The following is a 26,762-nucleotide window of genomic DNA, read 5'->3' on the forward strand; positions in this document are numbered from 1 at the left end:
AGAATTTGGAACATGAATAAAAAATCTGTGCCTAAATCTGCGCATTATTGCATCGCGTTTTTCTAAGGAAAGCAATGCATGCAATCACTCTTTTTGTCTAAAACATGCAAAGCAAAGTCTAGGTGCTACATTCCGTTGACGATACTTGACTTTCTGTTTTTATACGACAGACTTCGCAGCCAGCTGTTAGAGTGCAGGATAATTGCAGGGCCAATTGCTACGATCCTATTGACTCTAACAGCCTCTCCCAGTCGAGATTCAAACATACGACGACTGGCTTGTTAGGCCAGCGTCATACCTCGAAGCCAACTGGGAGGCATGACTAAAACTAATTATTCTTTCTAATTATGCTGGGTAATTTGATCATTGCAAGGAATTTCGATCATAAATTTGTTAATTTTCTAGAAGGACAATCTACTGCTAACGACGATATTTTCTGCCATATAAAATACTTTCAGTTTCACGTTAAATTATTTCGCTCTCAAATATTATGGCCCGTTTGTAAATATTGGCGTAATATTCAACAGACATTTATAAAAAAAACGCAATAATCGTAGTTATGCACAGTATTCAAAAATCTATACAAATTTCCTCATAACTCGAGGACTAATTAATCAAATGGAACCATATTTGGCACGTGGGTGTTTTCGTAGGCATGAATTTTTTCTATGATGAATTAGGACCCCTTACCTTTTTAGGAGGGGGGCTCCATAACTCCAAAACTAATCAAGCAAATGGACCCAAATTTAGCATGTGGGTGTTTTTGTTGACAATTTTTTCTATGGTGAATTGCAATGTTGCAAATTTTCATCACGATGAAGGCTCATCACCTGCTCATCAGCAATTTAAATCTTATCAACTGGCAACTCTATCGTATCCTGATTGCTCGCGATGAATCGCCGACGCAAAAACTGGTGAGCAAAATATGAATTGATTACGCTCGAAAATACTCGCTCGGTATCTCTGTCTCACACTCATCGCTAGTCATCGTCAATCGCTGTCATCCAACCGAGAATGTATTTTGCGATGAAACGTAAACAAACATATTTTTTGGCAAATTACAAAAGAACTATTGCTCGTTCAAATATAAAACGTTATTCGTATCACATATAATAATTATGAACTTGTCAAACGTCAACATATACTTGCAACGCCATACACAACCAGTAACTTCAAGCGGCACACGGACAAACAAAATTGTTTCAAGATTTAGTTTCAATGAAATGCAAACCTGGTGCAATATTATTATTATTAAATGGTGCCTCGAAGGTTCGAAGCTATGCAAAATAATACATCTTCTTCTTGTGTGACTAACGATGAAGGCTGATAATAAAAAGATCGTCGGCTACTGTTCAAAATTTGATCCTTTGAGCTTATCATTGTCACGAAAAAAAAGACGATATGCTGCACTCTACGTGAATGTCGAAAACTTATAAATAGCATGTTAAAATAATTTTATGAGATTAAAAGTCTTCTGGGTGTAGAAGAACGTTGATGTTTTGAAGTGCATTTATGTATTATGTCGCAAAAATGTAGATTCCAAGTATCTCAGGTGCTAATAGTCGAACTGAAAAACCAACATAAATGTTAGGTAGGGTACGGGTGGGTATTTCCAGCCCATTAAGCGGTAGCCTGAACAATATTTAGGAACTACGTTGAAACTATATTTATTCGAGACAAGATTTTTATACTAGTTGATAGAATAATATTTAATCGGCGTGTATTTTGGTCTTAATAAAACGCTACTGAATTTGAGTTATAGTCACGAGAAATGATGAAGTCGCTGCGGCTAAATTGAGCCCATTTTCTATAGTGGTGTCTGTGTTTTTTAAATCCGACAGGCCGAATTAGCATGCACAGCGATTAAATGCTTTTAAAAAACAGACCGAAAGAGACAAGAAAAGAGAGACCGATTGATAACTTCTCGCTATTGTCTACATTCCGGGCTCATTGAAGATAATCAGTTTTGCAGTGACAACAGCTTGCTGCTGGCGCTAGTGTATCATTGAATCGTTCATATACAGTAGCGCCAGTTCACTCAAATACCAGATATGTCAGCACATATATTGGTAGTAGTAAGCTGGAATTACAAACAAAATGCTGCTAACGGCTAGTGAATGAAAATTGATTTATATTTTCATATCAGAGGGGAATTTTTGTGTTTTTCCGTGATAAAAAGAAGTAGAATTGTTCTGTGATAGCATATTCACAGCTGTTTAGTTTCTAGAACAAGTAAACGTGATAATAATTGTGTGTTTTCCAAACCATCATCAAGAGCGGATACGCATAAGCGATTGCTGCTAGTTTTTTCAGCCTGGTTACGTGCTAGTGGAAAACAGTGGTTTTGATGTTTATTGAATAAAATTAAGCAAATTACTTACATTTTTATGAAAATAGTTACAACACATTAAAGCCTATGAGTGCTACATTCGTTTCAGTATTGTTATATAGCGGTAAAGTTTTTATTTGGGAAAGTACAGCCAAAAAAGGTAATGTATGCCGAAATTAGTAGCGTGATGGGAATACCCTCCCGAACCCTACATGTTTTTTGACGGTATAATTCGATATCCGATAGCGTTTTTGCCTGTTTTCCAAAATTGATAAATCATAGCTACTCATCGCGATGAGTAAAATGCGAGGTAATCGTTTTTGATTGGCATCACCAGCGATCAAATCATTGCATGAAAAAGAGTGAGTGGTAATTCGCTTTTCTCTTACTGTCATTAAATAATTCTCAGCTAGAAAAGCATAGCCAGAGAATTAGACGCTATGGAATCACCTTTGAGTGTGTTTCGAACCGAATCAGTACTTTTATCGATGAATAGCAACATTGGTGAATTGAGATCCCTCCCCTCTTTCGTAGGGGAATGATGACCCCTCGCTTTTTGAAGAAGGAGGGGGGGGCTTCCATACAAATGAAATACAAGTTTCCTCATAACTCGTGAACTAATCAAGCAAATGGAACCAAATTTGACATGTGGATGTTTTTGGAGACAAGAATTTTTTTTATGGTGAATTGAAATCTCTCCCCACTTTAGGAGGGGGGCTCCTATACAAATGAAGCGTCGGAAGCGCCGGCCACTGCGGGGGGGCAACCCCCCGTAGAGATCACCTCTATCTAGGTTTATTTATTTTCCTAGATCTACTGACCTATTACTTTCCTTCAGCTGGGTCACCCCTGCGAAATGGTACTTTCTACGAAAAGATTTTCCATGAAATGGTACATCCCGCGTAAGGTTTTTCGCGATATGGTATTCTGCGAAACTTTATATTCCGCGTTATGGTCAACCGAGAATTGGTGTTCCGCAAAATGGAATTCGGCGAAATGGTTTGTAATGATGGCGAATATTTAAATGCTATCCGCTTTATTTTATCAGGTTAAGCAATGGGGGGAGTTGTTTTCTACTTTACTGCGAGGAAAATTTGTATATTAAAACACCCATGAACTCCCCAGAAACTTGCAAAACTCAAGATTGTGACAAAGGTCATCCGAGATTCACGATTTATGTACAACACAGTTAAATTTGTGTCAATACGAAGTATGTCGGGTCAGCTAGTATTACATAAATTTGAGCCTGTTACTCCTTAGCAGAGAATAAGCAAATTGAAGTAAAATTCTGACTTGGAAAACTAATACTGAATTAAGATAAACTTTAGTTAAAATTAAACTCAGTGTCAGTACAAGCATCTAACACAAAATCAAGAAAAAATTGAAATAAACAGTTAATGCTAAAATAGATATTAGTTATCATGACGGTTTAGACGGAATTAAAGTTATATTGTATTACTAATAAAATTAGTGAGATGTATCAACTGTACTGCGTAGTGCAAAAGTTTTGTGCCCCACTTTCTATCAAGGTTTGGACACGCTAGTGGTGGTACCAGAATACAACAAGTTGTTATGCTTACGTCTTCAACAAGGAAAGCAAAAGCTTAAAACAATTGTCTGGCTTTTTAATCAGACGTAAAAAATTTATATTGACTGGATGAAAATCTACTCATTTTTAGGCCACACGGCCTGATGTCGAATGCTCCGGATGCGTAGAACACAAAATGTACGCACATGCCTATGTATGATGATGATAATTACATAGTGTTCTACTTCGCAACCCACATTAGACCGAACTTCAGACCATCGCATCGTCTGTAATGTTCACAAATTACTTGTTTACTTAGCTCACGCGCTCGCACATTCTACAGTAATTGCTCACGCGAGCTCAGCCGAAGCTGCCGGAGTAGTGCCTTCGCGTGTGAAAGATAAAGTTTTTTTTTCATCATTATTTTAATGTATGCATGCGTGGTGGTCTGCAAGCGCGACTTCTATTTATGTCGGTCACTATCACGTTCTGTATGGGAAAGAACAATGACTACAAAATCCAGTTTCCTGACGTTATCTCAGCCACAGTCTCAGTCTCAGTCTCAGTTGGTTAGCTTATTATTATTCTCTATACCGTACACACGTTCTTGAAGCGCGCGCGGAATGTGCTTCTTCTTCGGCGGCACGCGTGATGCTGAACTTCCACCGTCACACAATAAGCCACCGAGGTCGAAGCTCGAATGCTTCGCGTCTTTGTCAAGTTCGTTGCGTCATCCGCAGATTGTTCAATGAGCAGATTCGGTTCCGGCGAGCAGCGAACACTGGGTGGAGTCCACTAAGCTATTTTTTGCTCCATTGACTCGTCGTCGTCGTCGTTGTGGAGTCTGGCTGGTGGTGGCAGACAGTTCACCCTCAACCGGTGCCATCATCGCGTCGGTCGCTGCGCTTAGTCCCTCGCTGATCGTATTTTGATTATCGCACTGCATAAATCAATTTGCATTCGCTGTGCTTTGGTGGAGAGGCTACTTCCGGGTAAGAGTTGAATATTCCCACCGTACTAACCATACTTCCGAATCCGAAATTATGATTCACGACCGCGTTACGTGACCGCATCCGTTGCCTATTGAAATTGATTGGTTTTGGTAATGCCTTTTTGCCGCCAACAGATCCGCCGCTCGATTCGCAACCGGTACGGGAGGCCCATTTTTCACGCGATACTTAATTCAATTTCCAAACCCAGATCGGGCTTCGATCGGCAATAATGAGCCCAGAATCGACGGTAAGGATTTTCTGGTTGGGCATTATTTTCTCATTAACGGTCCTGGCGGAGGATTCACAACAGAGCCGCCTCGAAGGTGACGGTACAACGCTCAACATCAGCAGCAGCAGCAGCGGCAGCGTTAACGATGATGATAAATTATCGGTGGCCGTATACTACGAAGCCCTCTGCCCAGACAGCGTGTCATTCATCACGTATCAACTGGTGCCAGCGTGGGGTCGCTATCGGGATCAGATGGATCTTAAGTTGGTCCCGTTCGGGAAGGCCTATGTGAGTATGCCACTTGTATCAGCTTATTCCACCGTTGTGTTGACATTTTGCTTTGACGTGCCCGATTCACGGAAACGGACGAATATTCAAATTGTGATGCGAGGAATTATAAACTATGGCGTAAGTGTTGTGATTTCAATGTGTACTTCCATGTGAACGTATTTTTGTTTGTGCATGAATGTACATGCGTTATAAAAAAATCATAGACTTGATCCGTAAGGACTTTTATGAATAATTTGAAAATATTGTTTATTTCAATTGAACCTTGAACCTGAATAGACCTGAACAAGTGTACTACTATTGCTCTTGATTTAATTTTTTCTAAACTGCTAAGAAAATGCGCTTACATTTTCAGAAAAACAGTTTTGTTTTGCCATGCTTGGTTCTAGAGTTAAATTACTAAGACCTAACCATATAGAACAAATCCACAGCGAGGTAGAAGGAAGTTTTAATTTTTCTAAAAGTCGTCAACGTGGAGTATAAACATTGTCAACTAAAAAATTACAATAGTTACTTTGGATGTTCGGCATGGAGGCCGACCATTCTACGCTATGGTCTGAGATACTGGAACGTCGACCGTTGGACGACTCAGCGACCTGAGGCCAGAGCCTTGGCTTGTGGCGCGGAAAGCGGCCCTCGATGATCCGCTCCAGCATCTCTGGCGATCGCTCTGCGGGCACCATCACACCCTTGGTCTTTGCCATTACGACCCTATAGGCAACACTCCACGGGTTCGCATTGGTTCTTAAGAGCTGCACGTGCAGCAACAAGTGCTACTCGACATTCAGCCCTGCCTTCGTCCGAACGAGCTCTTTGTATAATTCTCCTCGCACGAAAGCACGCTCCGTGGAGTTCCGAAATTTCATCCGTCCACCAGTAAGCCGGTGACCTCCTATACCTACTGAAGTTTTTGGAGCGTCTTAGTAGAATACGAAGCCTAAAATTAAAAAAGAAGAAAACTTTTCCAATTTAATTCTACTACGAATATTTTATTCACGATAGATACGTATTTCGCCTACGACTTGCAGGCTTCCTCAGTGTCTGTTTTCGAACCTCAGACACTGAGGAAGCCTGCAAGTCGTAGGCAAAATACGTATCTGTCGTGAATAAAATATACATAGTAGAATTAAATTGGATAAGTTTTTTTCTTTTTTAATTTTAGATCCTATACCAGCGTTTCCCAAATGGGGGTTCGCGAACCCCCGGGGGTACGCCAAAAATTTAGTTCGCTGTAGAATAGTACAGGGAATTTTGCCAGGGGGTTCGCGATCCAAAATAGGTTGGGAACCGCTGTCCTATACCTAGGCCAGCCATTCCTAGGCATGGTGGTGTCACACGCTCATGACAGTACCTCAACCAAATGATCAGCGTTCGTATCGGGCATAGCGGGGGGAGGGGGTCTAGGCAAATGTGACATCCGCCGAAAAAATTGCATTTTCATCAAAAGGCAGCAAAAACATGTTTCTCAGTCATTCATCACACATCGATTTATTTCGATTTTCGAACTTATTGTTCCACGAAATAGATCACGAAACGAAATAGATCGCGCGTTGCATTGAATGATATGTGTTGTGTAAATCAATTTCAATTCATTTGCAATCAAAGTTTCTAGCCTTTTACTAAATATTGGATAGAAAAGTGCAATGAACTCTTAAAGCTATCGTCACGATGTAGTGAAACCTGCTTCGCCGACGCAGATTGAAGCTTGTTTTTAAGTGGAGCCGTGCTACTTCAATTGAAACCAAAGCTTCATTTCTTCATTGATTTGTAACAATTTGCAATTGAATGTTACTAGAGCCTTTGTTCGCAGTTATTATTTGCTATTAATTGTTATTTTATATATCGTTTTTAATCATACACTAACTCTTAAAAGGTTAAGCTTTTTACTTTCAACACGCTTTTCATTTTTATTTTGAGTTTTTGTGACGTCCAAAGAAGGGGGGAGGTTGAGTTTTGTGACACAATCGGACAGAGGGGGAGGGTGGTCCAAAAAAGCAGAAATTTGGTGGACGTCATATTTGAATCGTCCCTTTAGTATGTATTGCTATAAGTGTCTGTGTGTTTCATTTGTATGTTGTAAATTTATTATTATCTGTTGTTCAGATATGGTTGAAACGATTTCCAGGTCATAAAAAATTTATCTGGCCTTACTTTACTTTTTTGGCGACAATCCGCTTATCGAATCAATGCCGAATTCAGGAGCCGTCTCCACATTACTCGGTCTTGGGCTGCCACTCTCCAGTCGCCCCTAACACCCGCTGTTCTAGCATCCTCGTTAACAGCGCTCATCCAACGGGTACGGGGTCTGCCTCGAAGTCGTCGACCTCTGTCGGGTTCTCTGCTAAATATTGTTTTCGCTGGTCTCTCATCCGGCATCCTTGCTAGGTGGCCAGCCCACTGTAGCCTGCCGTATTTTAGTCGCTTCACAATATCCGCATCTTTGTACACTTGGTATATTTCATGATTCATGCGCCTGCGCCACACTCCTTCATCTAATATGCCGCCAAGAATTGATCGCAGGATCTTACGCTCGAAAACGCCAAGAGCTCGTCGGTCGCTCTCTTTCAACGTCCACGCTTCGTGGCCATAGAGTATCACCGGGAGAATTAGCGTCTTATAGAGCGCGAGTTTTGTACGGAGTTGTAGGCTACGGGACCTCAGCTGGCTACGTAATCCGTAGAAGGCCCTGTTGGCAGTCGCTATCCGCCTTTTTACTTCACAGCTCACATCGTTGTCACATGTCACTAACGTATCAAGGTAAACAAATTCGTCGACCACTTCAAAAGTATCTCCATCTATCACCACCGCAGTTCTAACACCCGAAGGGCTACCACGCTCTCTACCAGCCACCATATACTTTGTTTTGGTAGAATTTATGATAAGCTCTATCCTCGCAGCTTCCTCTTTAAGATGCGTGTACGCTTCTTCCACAGCTCTACGGTTAACACCGATGATATCGATGTCGTCCGCGAACCCTAGGAGCATATGAGATTTCGTGATGATGGCACCGCTTCTCTGCACGCCGGCCCTTCGAATAGCACCTTCCAATGCAATGTTGAACAGCAAGTTCGATAGTCCGTCACCTTGCTTTAAACCATCTAACGTCACAAACGAGTCCGAAGTCTCACCCGCTATCCTGACGCTTGATTTTGAACCATCAAGGGTAGCACGTATCAGCCTAATCAGTTTTGTTGGAAAACCATGTTCAAGCATAATCTGCCACAGCTCGTTTCGTTTAACTGAATCGTACGCCGCCTTGAAGTCTATAAACAGATGATGAGTCTGAAAGTTGAATTCCCGGAATTTATCGAGGATCTGTCGCACATTTGGTCCGTCGTGGAGCGTTCCTCTCGAAAACCGCACTGGTATTCGCCAACAAAGGTTTCCTGTAACGGCCTCAGTCTGAGAGACAGGATGCTGGAGAGAATTTTGTATGAAGAATTGAGGAAAGTAATTCCTCGATAATGGCTGCATTCGAGTCGATGGCCCTTTTTGTAAATTGGGCATATGAGACCTTCCAACCAGTCCGTAGGTAATTCCTCCTCAGTCCATACCTTTAGTATAACCTGATGGGATTGCACAATACAGCCGTTCGCTCCCGACTTTCAAAAGTTCGGCGGGGATGCCGTCCTTTCCAGCTTTATCTGGCCTATTAGTTTCAAAAATTTAAACCATTCATTAAAAAATACGTAGGGTAAGAAACGAATTAAGCAGTGTCACCTATTTTAATCAGTTGAAAATAAATGAGCTGAAAATGCACTTTTTTATTCATATTCTCAAAATATTTTGATAGGAACATCTTCACAAATTACTTAACCATAAATTTAATTCACACAAACACAATTTACTGGGTTTCCGACAAGAAATATGATGTATAAAAATTTTTTGTCCAAAAACGTACATTTTTCAGCTGCTGAAGGCAATCGCCACCTCGCTACTAACCAATCCATCACATTTTTCAGCACTGATTGCAACTACTCTTAAAGTCAAGCACCCAATTGTCACCTACCATATTATTCACTAGCCGAAAGTTTTATTATTTTATAACAAAAGTGGAAATAAATTCTGAATTGGCGGAACTTGTTCACCAGTAGCAGCAGCTGCAGCGTAACTGATGAACTATCGTGTTGCCAAGACATTGTTTCGGTTCTGGAAATAAGAATTATAGGTTTGAAATTAACTGAAACCTCCAATGGTGAAAACGTGGTTCAATACTTTCAAGAGAAATGTATGTTCATAATTAATTTTTTTTATTAAAAACAACAGAAAAGACAGCTTTTTCAATAATTTTCGTAGATTTTCTCAGTGATTTAATGAACCAGCGATGTGTTTCAATGTTATTTGCCTTGACAACACTGTTCTCTAGTCCGACCGTGTGCACTGGTATGTTTGCCTCTTTTGTTCTCCCAGCATTCTTATGAACAGCGAGTGAGATGTCAAACTCGCAGTTTCCCATAAGAACTTACTTACTTACTTACTTTAGTGGCAACGGTCCGTTACCGATCCTACGCCGAACGAATTATGGTCCTCCAGTACCGTCGACCCTGGGCTGCCGTTCTCCAATCCCCACGAACACCAGCTGAACGTGCATCGTCTTCGACAGCACACACCCACCGGGTGCAGGGTCTGCCTCGGAGTCTACGGCCTCTTCCTGGTTCTCTGCTGAAAATAGTTTTGGCTACTCTTTCATCGGGCATTCTGGCCACGTGTCCAGCCCACCGCAGCCTGCCACATTGCGCTACCTTCACTATATCAGCATATTTGTATACTTGGTACAGCTCGTGATTCATGCGTCTGCGCCACACTCCATTTTCCATTTTACCACCAAGTATAGATCGCAGAATTTTACGCTCAAAAACCCCAAGCACTCGCCGACCAGCTTCCTTTAGCGTCCATGATTCGTGTCCGTAGAGGGCCACCGGGAGGATTAGTGTTCTGTAGAGCGCCAGTTTTGTGCGAATTTGCAAACTACGGGACTTCAGCTGGCTACGTAATCCATAGAAAGCCCGATTCGCGGCTGCAACTCGTCGTTTCACTTCGCGGCTTACATCATTGTCACATGTCACGAGTGTACCAAGGTATATAAATTCCTCCACTACTTCATATCGTTCCCCATCTAACTCCACCTCGGCACCAGCATCACTTGGGCTCCCACGTTCCCTACCAGCAACCATGTACTTCGTTTTGGCGGTATTAATGGTAAGTCCCAATCTCGCAGCTTCCCTTTTAACGGGCCTGAAGGCCTCTTCCACTGCTCTACGGTTGATTCCGATGATATCGACGTCATCCGCAAAACCAAGAAGCATGTGAGATTTTGTGATGATAGTTCCATTCCTTTCCACGTTTGCCCTTCGTAATGCACCTTCCAAGGCAATGTTGAATAGCAGGTTGGAGAGTGCATCCCCTTGCTTCAGTCCATCCAACGTCACGAAAGCAGCTGAGGTCTCACCCGCTATTCTAACGCATGATTTGGATCCGTCCAGCGTCGCACGAATCAGCGTAACTAGTTTCGTCGGAAACCATGTTCTAGCATTATCTGCCATAGCTCATTTCGTTTAACTGAATCGTGCGCCGCTTTAAAGTCCACAAACAGATGGTGTGTCTGCAAGTTGTACTACCGGAACTTGTCTAGCAACTGACGCAGGGTAAACATCTGATCCGTCGTGGAGCGACCCTCACGAAAACCAGCTTGGTACTCGCCGACGAAGGACTCCGCTAACGGTCTCAGTCTGCAGAACAGGATACGGGAAAGCACCTTGTAGGCAGAATTGAGTAATGTAATTCCTCGATAGTTTTTGCACTCCAGTCGATGTCCCTTTTCGAAAATTGGACAAATGAGGCCATCCAACCACTCCTCCGGCATTTGTTCTTTCTCCCAGATCTTGACAATGATCCGGTGGATGGCTTCATGCAGCCGCTCGCTCCCCACTTTTAGAAGTTCCGCCGGGATACCGTCCTTCCCAGCAGCCTTACCGTTTCCGTTCCGTACCGTAACGTTCTTATAAGAATACTAGAGAATAAAAGAGACAACGAATACCGTTTGTCGAACGGTGCGGTGAGTGTATGCCCCGATAAACAATTTAGACAGACGCCATTTTACGCATCTACCGACCAAAAATATCAAATCTATTAATGCAGATGCCGGTTAGTAGGTCGCAGATAGAAACGCGAACTTACTGAATAAGGGGAAAAGTTCGAGGGATTTTTTATGGGGGCGTATAAAAATTCAGATTTCAGGATTGTTTAAAAAAGCACCTTGAGGGTGAAAATATGTTCGGTCTGATCAAAATTAGTTTCATCGCTCTAACTTTTAAAGCGAAAAATCAAAAGTTTAGCTCAACAATAGTGACTCCAATGGTAACAGCTTGAAGAACTAAAGGTAGCAAGAAGATTGGTATGCTGATATCCCCACTTAGTGAACCCATCGCTTGTAATAAGGTAAAACGATCAGTAACCCGCTTAGACTGCTTAAAACCGGTTCTTTACCCTAATATAGCTTGTATTATAAGTAGTTTATCAAGGACAGCGTAATGTCGAGTTTTTTTTATTGAATATTTCGAAAGGTAAGATTTTTACTGACGTGGGACAACGTCTTACTGCAAAGTTTCAACAGGTTTGCGACAGCTCTTGTCGAACTGTTTGAACATAAAACCGTAGCAATCGTGAAAAATTCGTTAATTAGCGTAATTATTCAATTTTTGTCACATTTATATGCAATTTGTTCAGTTCAAAATGGTCTAGAGAAAAGGTTGCCAAGTGGCCGGTTTTTGGCCGGCCCGACCGGTTTTCCACTTGCAAAGCCGGTGGCCGGTCTATCTGGCAAAAAGGTCGGTTTTCCCAGGGGGGATCTATCGGTAAGGAATTGTGAAACTCACATGTGAAGGGACAGGCAGGTGACCATAATTTACAATGCCGCTCTTGCTACTTTTTTTCTTACCGATTTGCTGCTCTTGCCTGTATATTTAGCTTTCGAAAAGTTTCTTAGTTTGTTTTATTTACGCTAAAAAGCAGATAAATGCATTATCGGGATCAAAACAATACAAACGACAATTGCGCTGCGTGTTTGGATTTGAGTTTCTGTCAACTGCAGCAGACAAAAATAGAGTTGCGAATCCCTTGGCTCGAAATCAATCACACGCCGTTTGGTCCATGACAGTACAAACGTCATGGACCAAACACCATCTGCGGTAACGCACACATGTATGAAATTTGACAGCAATAGATCCCCCCTGGGTTTTCCGACATATGAAACCGGATTTGTACTTTTTGCCTGATTTGTTAAATTTTCTGATCACTTTATTAGTATCCTGAGCAGTGGGTTATTGAAGATAGCCAGTTTTGCAGTGACAATACTTTAGGCGGTAATATACATTAAATTGTCCACTAGCACCAGAAGCAAGTAGTTGTTACTCTGAAACTATCTATCTTCAATAATCCATTCGTTGTGGTTTCGACTGTGATGTCCTACCGTTCGCTATCTCCACTGCTGACTGTTTATCTCATTTACGCGGAAAACTGTCATTAACGCACAGTACACGTTCCAGGCAAATCCTCTCAAAAAATATACAAATATGCTGTCCCCCCCCCCTCGCATTTTTCGAAGGCAGGACAAACCGGCCGGTTTTTGGTAATTTTCAGACTTGGCAACCCTATCTAGATGATTTTGTCACGGTTTCGATTTTGGCAACATAGGCGACACGCATTTGTTGTCAAATTCGAAATCAAACTGTAAATAGTGCTTGATAAAATTAGACTTAGTAATTTTAGTGGGTTTATAGGTTAGGTTAGAAACTAGGTTTTAATTCTAAATGATAGTCGATGAAGAACTATACCAGAAAGCAGAAAGTTTCAAAAATGAATATATTAGATCTCAGGGTCACTCAATTTAGGCGAAGATAGGAAGGTATTAATTTTGTCAGAGGGGAGAGGTGCTTAAATAAAAATTTAAGTCCCCCTAGAAAAGAATCAAAGGGGTTGTGTATAACATACGACCACGGATGACGTAGTACAACAGTTGCATGATTTTGAATATTTTACTAACCTGATTTTTAATCTATCTGTCAATCAACTAAAAGGTGACGTGAAGTCAATCTACTTACTTATAAGCAGAATATAATTTTACTTTATTCTGAGCCTCACAATTATTTTAACTAAACTATTTAGAAAATTATCAAATACAATATTATTTCTTTAGGCATATCCAGTTCGGAAACGGTCCAGATACTGATCCTAATTTTGTATTTTTGCACCATAACATTATATGCTTGCTTATATGCTTGATTAACGTGTTTAAACTATTTCCTATCTGAGTTTTGTCAAAACTTAAGCTAATTTATTGCTGTATTTATATGGAAAATATAGGATGTTATTCGTTCATTAAAAAATTTGTTTGATTCCAACCATTTTTACGATTTTGCCCGTTGAGCCCGTAGAGAGTTAAGCCGAGATAACCACTTTAAATAGAGTTTGGAATATTAGCTTCGTAACTTATTCCGAAATTCCAATACAATAAAGCTCTATATAAATCTGCGGAATTGTATTCACAAATAACTTTTTTCATTCTTCTGTGCATTACTTTTAACGATACAAGAATTGTTTCGTTTAGCATAATTTGAGAATTTTTTTTACACAGGGCGACCAAATTGGGAAAATTTTACTCTACTTATGTAGATTACCAAAAGTGCTTCGTGATAAAGCAAATACGTAAAATCCAATTGAAAAACTTAAGTGTAACTGCTTTTCTGCTAAATGCGAATGACGCAAAAATAACTCTTTTTAACAGAAGGCAATTAGTATCCCTCTTATCTTTTAATCCATCTTAGCTTTCAATCAATAATGGTTAAAATTTTTGTGCAATACTGAGAATAAATTGAATTTACATAATTTTAAGCATCAAATGACATATGTCATGCTAACTAGTTAGGAAGACTTTTTAGTTTCAAAACTAGAAGGTATGTACAAACACTATGAAGCAACTCCGAAAAAGGAAGAGTAATAGTTAGTTTTATTAATATAACTAAGTTTTTATTTGGGCTATAAATTAAGTTTACTTTCAATATACCCGTCCTTATAGATTAATTATAAACGGAGATACAAGTGACAACAGGCAGTTTCAATGAATATACAACGGCGTGTTCGTTAGTGGTAGGCAATGATAGCTACCGCCTGTGATGTCTCGAAGTGCAAAACTAGGTCCACTTTAAAATCTATACGAGGTCCACTCAAGATCACAAAACGGGTTTAAATTTTCTATGGAATTTGACAATTTTACCTAAATTGAAATTACACATATTTTACCATCATTGAGTATTGTTTTATTTCAAACCAGAAGGGTTCCGGCTAGTAAAGTAAAATACAGTACAAAGACTTGATAGGTAGGCGATTGTCCGCTGTTGTGAAACGGCCCCGGTTTCACAAACACCCATAATTTTTAACGTTTTTATTACCCTAGTGCAGTCAAGTTACTACCAACGTCCAGTCTCATAGTAATATAACTTTTGAGCAAACAACGGTCAAAGTTCAACATTGACAATGCTTTGTAGGAAAAGTGTTTGAAAAAACACCCAAAAAAGTTTTTTCGCAGTTTTTGCAATCGATTATTTTGTGTACTAAATGGAAGAAAAAAGCTCTGGTAAAGGCATATAAGTTAAGTTGTGGACCTCTATTTCATCACACAGACCATTTTTAGGTGAAATAATTGACTCAAAATTATTTTGCAATATGGCCGCCGCCCCGGTTATGAAACAGTCAAGTTCCGCGGTTGTGAAACATCTAGAAAATCAATTATTTTATACTTCAATGATCGTACATTACTTCAATTGGGGCATTATGAGTTTTTATGGCAGCAGGATTCATTTAGGTTTAGCAAAAACTTCATTCCTTGTAACACATGTAACAGGCCAGTGCATTTGAAATGAGCCAATATGATTGCTTGCTTTTTTACATGTATTCATTGAGATTCAGATTTAGATGATTAAACGAACAAATTGATTAATGATTTTGTATTTTTAGTATTTTCCATGAATAAATGATTTTAATTTTTGATTTTCCTTCGAGATTTCTATATTTTCTTTTCTTTTCTAAAGTTTTCCCGAGGTGTTCCACAACCGGGGACACTTTTCCTTTAGTCACAAAAAACCATGTTTGCCATGTTGTTGAAATTTTGCTATAACTTTTGTGTTTCAAACAAAAACCATATACTTCCTTTTGCAAAAAGATAGGACGTTTACACTTTCCAATGCTTCAAGAAGATTTAAAATTGGATGATCCGACCAAAAGTTATAGCTAAAAAACAAAACCTGTTTCATAACCGGGGACATTCTCCTATAACCTACAATTCTTGTATGTTGTACAAAAATTTTTCACACAAAACACAAGCCGCTATACAAGGGCGAACCTGTTATCTCGCACATCGTTAATTTATACCAGAGTAAAAAGCATTCCTATTACTACTAGGTGCCAGTCAAAAATGCACTGAGTTGTAACCAGTTTTCGAATCTAAGATGATATTCCTTCTTTTGGTGAAATGATCTAATTCCGCGTAAAAGTTTTACGCGAAATGGTATTCGACGAAATGTTTTACAATCACGGGGAATATTTAAATGATATCCGTTTTATTTTATCTGGCTAAGCAATGGGGGAGTTGTTTTCTACTTTACTGTGAGGAAAAATTGAAAATTTGTGTATTAGTTTACCTTCATACCTTCATACCATACCTTCATAGTTCATAGAAACTTGTAGAATTACTTCATTTGCCGAATATCATCTAGTGGTGAATGACCCTTTGGGTTAAAACCAGTCAAAAACCAGAAAAAAGAATATCAGCTCTGGAATACGCTGCAGATTTTGCGATCAACATTATCTTTCGCATTTCCTTTAAAAAAAAATCAATTCCGCCTTTTAAGACTCCCACGCGAAAACTATTAGCGTGGTTATTTTCTGCGTGTCCCACACCTGCTTGCAATTTAGCAATTTTAACCATCAATTTTTTGTTAATGCATCCCCACTGTACCACTTCTTTGCTTGACAAGCATATTTTCAATGAATTTTTTAAGTACAGTTAAAATATGAATTTGGGTAGTACTCAGGAAATTGATGCAAAGCACAATAAGCACAGAATTTGCACTTTATTTTCCAACAAACAGTATACCGAGTACCTGTCCATTCTCTACAGAATTCAACCATAATCACTGAGCTACGTCTAATCGAATGTCTACCGCTGTATACGTTTACCTCCAGACTTAATTAAAGCAGGTCACAATATCCGATGGTACCGTCCTACTGCCTGTTTGGCAGAAATGTCAAATCCGCGGAGATATTTGCTTTTTACGTTAACACAAAGTCTACGGAATTCAGTATCATTTCGGCGGATCGTTCCAGATTTTTAAAATTTCATATGGGTTACAGAAAAAAGAAATCCCATTTAATTTTGCTATCAAATGTTGACTTTTTGATTGGTTAAAATTCCACTGTCTTTCATAAAACAGCAAAAACTGGCATCCCTGTATCATTCGGTAGCTTGCTTATCCAGCAATTCATTACCTACGGTTGGTTTACCCCCAAAGCGAGTCAGTTTGCATGGACTTGATCAGTTCAATAACCAGTTGTAGTTCGAACCAGTGTGGAATCAACCCGACATGGAGTCATCGTGGAGTGAGCAATATGTCAACTTTCCCGTGCATATTTTCGAGATGATTTTTCAAAATCTGAGTGTTCCGGATCTGTTAAATGCTTCAGTGGTCTGCCAAACATGGCATTCAGAATTATTTAGTTCGCGAAAGTTCTTACGTGAAGCTCTTTCCGTGAAAGTGTATCGATCCGTGAAGGACAAATTAGAGCTAATTGACGAAAAAGTGATTGAGCGTAGCACAAGGGACCTTCAAAGCATATGTTTTCCAAAAACCTACAGATGGAGGCGGCTTGATTGGAATAAGATGCTCGCTATAATCGATTTACTCGGGAGTCGACGTCACATTCTGTCGGCCAAGATAGCAGGATTCTGCCACCTTCATCAGACAATTCCGAGTTCAATGCACTTGTTAGGTAGAAGCTTGCCTCATCTACAGCATTTAGAAATCAACGTTTGCCATAACGGAATCGATTCCGATGACTGGTCAGCGATATTTCAGAATTTTCCCAATCTAAATAGTCTCATCATGGACTGCGGTCACAGTAAGGCCATCGCTGCCGTTCGGAGCCACTGCGTCAATCTCACTAAACTGAAACTGATAAAGTTTGTTCTGACCGAAAATAATTTGCAGTTTTTCGATTTTCCGGAACTTCAAGAATTGGTCATTGATGAAATGGATATTCTTGCGGACGAAGCCTCAAACTTACCGAGATTTACTCATGCACTTCAGCTGCCAAAACTAAAACAACTCACCGTGCTGTTAACAGGTACGACTTGCCTTAGGGGGGCCCAACTTCGTTTGCTGTTGCATGCCCCCTTTCTAGAGAGTATAACTGCATCGTACACGGCGCTCCAAATGATCGACATCCACGAGCCATGCCTCGTTCGCTCGCTGACGATGATTTTTATCGATTGCAAGCCTTGTCCGTTCAATGTTACAGTGTCAACTACGCTTTGGTTGGCGACTCTAGCGCACCGACCACCTCCTGAAGTTGTTGCAAACCCGGATCAATTGTGGTTAGCAAGGATTACGCACCACTTTAGCATTATGCATTATTGGTACAGTAAGCTGGAGCAACTAACCATCCATTCCGGTATTGCAGCACCCTTCATGCCTATTGTATTGTCGTTGGTTGCGCTTCACTGTCCGAGGCTTAAGCAACTATCAACAGATCAAGCGATCAGTTCGGATTTGCAGACGTCCTTCGCTGGGCGGAATGTTCGGTTGCAGTTGCACAGAGCAGAGCACACAAGCCGCAACTGGTCGGTATATTGGAATATCAATCGTAGTGCCAATGCGTCTAGTAGTGTCAATCGCCTATGGGCCACTGCTCGACGAGACGACTGCTATGGAAACGTATTGCACGAATTGTCCTAAACTAGCATTAAATCTACATTATGTTTTAGTACAAAATTGCTTAGAATGGTTACGGCCCTAAGCAAGACAAAACAGTAATCATGCAAAACAGTGTGTTGCTGCAGAACCAATTAGCAGAAATTGTACAGGCAGCAGCATTGTAAGCTATATCGACATCATTGTATGATTTATTTAATTTGAACCATCGAAGTCGACCCAGCTTAGGACGTTCGTCATTAAAAACAGTTCAATTATAAATATGCATACATGATATTATTTGTATGTGCTAATTTAATAAATAAATGAAATTGGAGAAATGCCTTAGATGTTTTGTTATTCCTATTTAAAGAAGACTGCTGCATGAAAAATTCTCCATTAGTTTTACTATCACTTTAAGTACTCAAATAGAAATATAAGAAAATCTTGACGGTAGGAAAGATCCTTTATTACAATATACTTTTGACGTAGAACTACGTCTTACCGCAGGGTGTCAATCCACAATTTGGATTGAAGCTAGCGTCACGAAAGAATGAAGGATTTTGAACGCTAATAACTCTTCCAATTTAGAACGAATTTTGATGGTTCGCATACCATTCGATTCATGAAAGATGCATAATGCTACATAATGAAAATCAACGGAAACTTTCAAGTTAAAATTTTCCCATACGTCCATACGTCCATGTGATAGCCTTGCTTCCCAGGCACAGACGTCGTAATCACCAAGCTTGTGGTTGTGGCTGCCGCTGCTGCTTCAAAACCGAGATTCAGGATAAACTTGTGGCGGTTACGTAGTGCTGCCTTCTTGACATGTAAAGACTATTGAAATGACATAAAAAGAAAGCTGATAGCAGTAACATTCTACTTCGATCTAAGCTTGGCTTGGACCCCACCAGTGCACAGTGGTTTGATTTCTCGGAATCGTGAGCTTTTTTAATAACTCTTTCATAGTGTTTTTTTAAATATGGCGTCTTCGGAAGAATTTCTGTATACCAATAGACGCAACGACTGGTGGTTAGTATTAGTTCGGAACTCAAACACAGGTGGCGCTGCAAAATTTAACTTTCTAATTTGATGATATAGAGCTATAGTATGTTCTAGAAAGTTTTAGACAATCTTATGTTGAAGCTTTTTGCTGAAAACATTATTCCTCTAAGTAGGGTATGTTACTACATCGTCGTAATTGCCTATTCCCGTCCTATCCAATTATTAAAAATTTCAGCATTTTTATGACACACAATGCAAAACTACTTATTCCCTAATATTTTACTTAGTTGTCTATCATACACGATCAATCAAAGTGAACTGAGATCTATTTAAATGCTTTTTATCATTAAAGAAGTTCTACCAGCCAAATTTCCTACGTTTTTTCGTGCGACAAAGAAGACAATGTCGACTAATCGTTTTAATTTCCGTCATTCATAAATGAAAATAACTCACGCAAGGCATTGTCGTTATTCTACAGCCAGGAAAACAGAAATCAGAATTTTCACTGTAGCTTCAAAACTATGTGATTTAGGGAAAAATAATGTTCTGCAAATATTTACATCTATTAAAATCACATACTTTTGCAGAAAAAAAGTGAACACGTATCTTCTATACAGAGCGAGTTAATGAACGATTTAGATAAAAATTAGCCATATTTCGTACTGCTATACAATAAAAAGTTGGAAAAATTCATTCAAAACTGACCTTAAAACATGCTAAGTCATTTGTCTCTTTTAGTATCTTCATCATTTAATTTGCATTTACAAAAAGTGTTACTCAGTCTTTTGGAGACATATATCATAATGTTTACTATATCTCATCGCCCTGTTAGCAGCAAGGTACGATGCTAATGTAGCAAGCCAGTCATCGTATGTACTAATCTCGGCTGTGCGATACTGCTAGAGTTTAATAGGACCATTACACTCGCCCTGTAATTGTCATGTACTCTAAGAACCGGCTGCGGAGTGTCGTGAAAGAAGGGTATTGTCCTAAAGACGGTTATACCCAAAACTTTGCTCTACTTGCATCGCAAGAGACTAGTAACAAAATCAAACTAATAAATAGAAAATTAAATATCGATTATGTATTTTGCATTGCCGCATAGTTCACTCGCCGATTTGTCTCGCGACGCCCTTATGCTACTAATTAAGGGATCTGATCATTTAAGAAGCCGATGCAGCAAATTCATGTTTGCTATCGTTCTAGAACATTTTCTGGTGTGGTCCAATCTATATCTATTGAAACAATATTTAGTACAGTATATTTTTAAATCAATTTTGCATACCTCTTAAGGTCTTTAATTCGGTTTTCTTGTGCTTCCTCAGAAAGCTGTCCAATAGGGACCAGAAAATGTTCGATGACTTTTGATCCGTGGATTAACACTTTATGGACGGCATTGGCATATAGCATCAGGGGTACAATGCCACCAGACGAAGTCTTGCCGTATCCAAACAGTACTTCTCAAACTTCTCTACGTTGATTTCCATTCCTGATGCCATAACGGAGAGTATTGCTGCACATCTTTTTATAGAGGTTACGTCAATTCCAGCTTTTAGCTACTTTATCTGGATTTCAAAAGAATCTTCTGGCCGTATTGCCATCGTTGGAGTTCCCTATTAAAATATTAGGATGCTTGGAAAAAATAGATTGCAACATGTAAGTTAGCAAATTACCTACCTCTCCAGAACGTGGTTTATCTACCATAAGTCCCAATTCGAGTGTGAACTTCCGTTGAATGTTCTTTTTTCTCTCATTTACCAACTGTTTTCCGTTTGATTCTGTTGCATAGCAAAAATCTATCACAATATTCTCGTATTCGCGATTTTACCAAGACGCTCAAAGTAATGACTTTTAGTTACCTGACATTAGTTTGATTTTCTTACTAGTCTCTTGCGATGCAAGTAGAGCAAAGCTTTGGGTATAACCGTCTTTAAGACAATACCCTTCTTTAACGACAGACTTCGCAGCCGGTTATTAGAGTACAGAACAATTACAGGGCGAGTGTAATGATCCTGTAATACTCTAGCAGTACCGCACAGCCGAGATTAGTACATACGATGACTGGCTTGCTACATTAGCATCGTACCTTACTGCTAACAGGCATTGGCGTAGCTAGAGGGGGTGTCTCGGGTACCAGGCCCCCTCCAGAGTTCTGCGGGCCCCCTCCAGAAATTGGAATCCCTCATTGGAATTTGAAAAAATAAAAGTGTATTTGTTCACGCTGCGTAGTTATTTTCTTTTTCGATTAGGCATCCCAAACGTGCAGTTGTTGTCGTTAGTAGCCTAATAGCCACCCCGGTTCAAGTTTCAAGTTTCAAGTTTCAAGCAATCGTCTGCATTCAACCCCGTCTTGGGCGACTCTTCGCCAATTTGCCAGTTCAAAAGTCGCAAATCACTTTCGACCTGGTCGAGCCATCTTGCACGATGAACCTCCCTGTTCCTGATGCTGGTGCAATTGTTAAAGAGAACTGTTGTCGTCGCAGTCAATTTCGCCAGATGATGATGGCAATCTCTCCAAACCAGGGATGGAAATCTAACGATTTTGATCTAACAAACGATTTGTCACAAGATGCACAGATCATGATTTGTACAACTTGCGACAAACGATGAATCGGCAACCACAACAACAAACGATTTGTCACAAGATGCACAGATCATGATTTGTACAACTTGCGACAAACGACGAATTGGCAACCACTACAACGCCGTTTTGTTGCGTTGACAGCTCGCGAAAGACAAGCACAAAGAAGGATGTAGGAAAACTCCCACAATTGAAAGCAGCACGGGTAGCTTGTTTTGAGAAAAGATCTCAACAAGAATGAGCATATATGCGTATACGCATCTGTGCGAGTTCTGATTCATCATTCATCCAAAGCTTAAGCAGTGACAAAACAAGTGACTCGATTTTATTGTTATCAAGGATTCAAATTTGATTATATTTATATAATGGATTCTTTCTAAATCTTTCATAACAAAAGGAATCTAGAACCTAGCTGGTAGCAGCAGTTTCATCACAAACTAGTTTGTGGTTTCATTTAATGCGTCGGCAATACCGCATAAATTGAGATCATAGCAACTGTTGCATGTTGGCCCAAAAATTTTATTCACATAAAATGTCAAGTCGTAAAAGAACATGGAAGAAGTTATTTTTAACCGAAAACAGTTTCAGATGTTTTAATCGTAGGCATTTTGTTATGATAATTATAATATGTTAGTAATAACGGAAATATTTTTCAGAGAAACCCGCTCATTTTGAACATGAACATAAACTTGAAGTTGAACTTAGTTACATGAATACTGAGCTAATTGAGACAGTACTGGATATCGGAAATATTCAAAAAAGCACTTCCAGTTACATTATATTCAATCTATCGGATTTCATACTACATTATCTAATTTCTAGGTTTTCCAGGAGGGTAATAGTGCATACCCAAGATAATCAATAACGCAAGCAAGTTATACAAATTCAACGATTGATTCAGTCTTGATATGGTTTTTATAGGATTTACGCCGAATGAACTGGCATTCTCTAAGAACTTTGAGCAGTCCTACCAAACTCCTCATCAGGTAACCTTTTGCATTTATTAATACAGCACAGGCTCACCACAGAGTTCCGCCAATTTAAAAAACTTTTGATATATTCAACACATGAACACATGAAAACGGTGAATGAGAATTAGGGTGTTTGTAGGAGTCTCATATGCTAGCATAGTATAACCCTCAAACTGTGTCCAACCCAAAATGTTTGCGGAAAACTTTATTGTGCTCTATTCCAGTTATTTTTACAATTTCTACTGTAAAGTCAGTAAAATTTCTTACGGCTGGACATTATTTTGAGCATAAAATATTAGTACCAGTATTCAAAATTTTGAAGTTTGAGTTCACTAATGCTGTATGATCTTATAAACCAGACTTTCTGAGGTTTGCGCCAGTACCAGTGGACTAAAAATACCTAGCGCTAATGGCATAGTTCCTCTGCCGAAGGGTATTACCACAATAATGGTTTTCTGGTTAGCTATGGTCAAGTACCTTGTAACTTGGAAATGTCATTAATATGTTTTATAAGATTTATACAAGTATGGTTTTCTCAGCAATTTGATATATGTACATACTACGAAACAGAAACAAAACGAATTTCTATTTATATCAACATTTAAAGGAATTTATAGTTAAAATTAAGAAGTTAAAACGATTACAAATATTAGGTATTGTCGACAGACTCAATCATCCGAATTTTGTTGCGCCAAATCATTCAACATAACTGTTTGTATGGCTGTTGGCAGGAGCTCAAAGTTCAGTTTTACCCTTAGGACGTTTTGGATACTTTCTCCGGATAATCTATTTCGTGAAGATGTATAAACATTATTGAACTGCGAAAAATCGCGTTCTATAGATGCCTGTGTTGCAGCTGCGGAATAAACTACTTGTGCAATTTTCCACAAGCGTTTATCGTCGAGTTTGTTTCCATACCAGTAGTGCATAATATTGAAATTATAATCATCAGCATTTACTCTAGCTTGGTATTGAATATTTCTTATTGCCTTTGAAACTTGATTTGATGAATTTTTTTGATTGCTCGCACCTTCAGTTGAACCTTTACCATACATTTTTGAAATGAAATCATTCATGTTGAATGAATCTTGTGAATTTTCTTGTTCCATCGAAGAAGATTCAGTGACTGGTTCTGTAATTAGCTCTTCATGACGGTCAATTTTCTTCCACAAATTTTCGAGATTCACCTAAAAGTAGTGTTTGAACACTTAAAATAGTTCATATCTATATTTATTTAAATTTTGGAAAGCGCTATAAACACTAAACGCCATCTAAATTAAAGCTTCTGAGACATGAGTAAAAATTACTCATAACATAATTACCGCTATCTCTTCCTTGTCAGTAATTGTAAATAGTGTGGATCCATCGAAATTTAAGCGAGGGTCCATGTATAGCGCACTTTTATATGCCATGTTATCCATTAAAGTTTTTTGGCGTTTTTCCATCGATCGAATAATAGCATCCTTGAATCGATTTTTTTCTAAATTTTGAATGCGTCCATAAGCTTTTAACCATTCTACATGGAACTGGCTAATAGGACATTCGAGCTTTTGAACACACACTGTGGCGTCATATAATGGTTTAAATGCTTCGCAATATTCGTCGATTATTCCCCAGCTATCAGAAAGATCTACAAAAAATTACAAATAATTCAAATTAGAGCGGCCACTGGAATAAAATAGTTTGTTATGCTTTTCCCGTGTAAACCTCACGGGAGTGGTTAAGCAAGCTTGTTTTATCCATGCGGTGTATTATAAATATCTTTCACAATAGAAATTTAATCATGATTACCCAACTCAGGGTGCTTTACACCCAATCCAGCGAAAAACTGTCTATTGCACACTATTGAATTCAGCATTAAGAAGTAGTGATTCCATCTAATTTTGCTGGGAATTGGAGGCATTGCAATTCCGGAGTATTTGAATTGTTGTGAAAATTCAATTTTGCGGTACGATTTAACTATTTTCGTTACGGCCTTCAACTCTTTTTCAGAGCTTTTTGTTGCATCGTTAACGACTAAGTTCAAAGTGTGCGCACCACATCTTACACATTGAATCTCACTAGTAGTCAGATTATTTTCACAGGTTTCGATTACAAGATTTAGGTCGGTGGTTGCATCGTCTTCAATAGCATCCTCTCCCTCTTCGGGTGTGAAGAATTGTTCACGAACACTTCCATTTTGGGCCTCTTGGATTAAATCAACTGCTTTCACCCCATTTCTAGCATTATCTACTGTAGCTGCATACCATTGCCATAACTGGATATCATAAATTTGTCCAATCTTGAGTAATTCCGACTTGAGATACTCTGCTGTATGCCGTTGAGATAACTCAATTACACCTAGAATGAATTTCAAGCATTGAGTACATTGACTTCATGAAAGTTATAGGAAACTGTTAAAGTCCGTAAGATTTACCAAGTGAACGAGAGGTCAGTTCATGTTCCTTATAAAATTGAATGCCGACACCTAACACACTTTTTGTCATTTTAGATGTGCAATCAAATTTTAGTGAAAGAAGTTTATTTTTAGTTTCCGCTTTAATAATGCTAATCATTGCATCGCTCGTTCGGTCAATGATCTGCACAATGTTGTGCCGATTCATTGGAATTTTAAAAGCTTCGAGTGCAGGATCCACAATGTCCCGCAGGCCTTCCCACTCTATGCAAGAGAATGGGCAATTGTGCATTGATATTAATTTAATTAAACCACCAAGCACTTTTTGACGGTAGAGGCGCACAGGAAGAGAATCATCTGTCTGTGTTTGTACCGGATGTTTACCACGCTTTTTATTTTTAAACGTTTCTATCTCTTCGTCCGAAATTCTTTTTCCTAATTTCAGAATATTATATTCGAGAGGATGCTGTTCTTTTATGTGACGGTGGCAGTTCGAAATTACGATAGATTTCGGTAGATAGTTACAATTTTCCACTACATTGCAGCGAAATTTATCACTATCCGGAACAAAAAGTTTACGAATTTGTTCGGATAGGCTTTCCATTTCACTAATTAGTTACTACGGCTTTACAAAACAAAATAAACACTACGCGAAAATTTGCAAAAAAGTTTTAAATAGCGCGATTAAAATCTTATGATCATGAGATCATGATGTTGATGATCGTGATCGGATTACATTTGCTCACAAGTTGTACAGAATCAGATAAGCCTTTTGTTCTTATTTGCACTCGGCCAAATAAAGTCTTTGTCTCTTACACACACAACCCAGTATCTATTTCGTATCCACTGCTTCATAGGGCTTTTCACACTAACACTAATGTGACTTCTGGGGGGCACACATTGCATTAGGTCAGCTCAAGTTAAAATGTAAACATTGAATAAAAAAGTGTTTAGCTGCATTTCTCACTGCTTTTTACCATTTTTTATGTACGAAAAGTGAGTAAAAGAATATTGTTTATGTTTAATTGGTTAAATCTTTAAGCCAGAATATAAAAAAAGGCATTTTACTTCGTAAAACTTGAGCGAGATTTAGACGCGGTGTTCGTGGGGATCAACGACCAATTTTTATAATATTTCTTATAATACTTAGAATCTAGCATACTCTAGCTACTGAAAAGTTGCAGTGAAAAAGTTATTGCTGCAACATGTAAACTTGCTGCTTCCAATCTGAATATTGTCAAGGCAATTGCAATATGAAGTTTGAACCAAGGTTTGAACTATTTTGATAATATATAGACCTCCTATTAAATCTTAAATCTTTGAAAACATCTAGTCTACAAGAGTAGTTAAACATTACCTAACCCTTCTGCTGACATTAACTATATTTAAATATAGTACTTTAGAAAAATGCCATTAAATTTGCCCCCTTCAATCTTTGATAGTAATTATTAAATTGTTTATACCTTCAACATTTTGCAA

General features: G+C 39.0%; 1 protein-coding gene across 1 annotated transcript in view; it reads left to right on the forward strand.

Annotated features, from left to right (window-relative positions):
• Positions 1-4,754: 4,754 nt before the first annotated feature.
• LOC128743470 (GILT-like protein 3) overlaps positions 4,755-26,762 on the forward strand; it is a 30,480-nt gene continuing 8,472 nt past the window's right edge. Inside the window, exons 1-2 of the mRNA XM_053840060.1 lie at positions 4,755-4,849; positions 4,984-5,366. Coding sequence (XP_053696035.1) covers positions 5,079-5,366 — 288 coding nt within the window. The 5' untranslated portion in view covers positions 4,755-4,849; positions 4,984-5,078. The remainder of the gene's footprint in view (positions 4,850-4,983; positions 5,367-26,762) is intronic.

Source organism: Sabethes cyaneus, chromosome 3 (assembly GCF_943734655.1).
Source record: "Sabethes cyaneus chromosome 3, idSabCyanKW18_F2, whole genome shotgun sequence".
Taxonomy (NCBI): Eukaryota; Metazoa; Arthropoda; class Insecta; order Diptera; family Culicidae; genus Sabethes; species Sabethes cyaneus.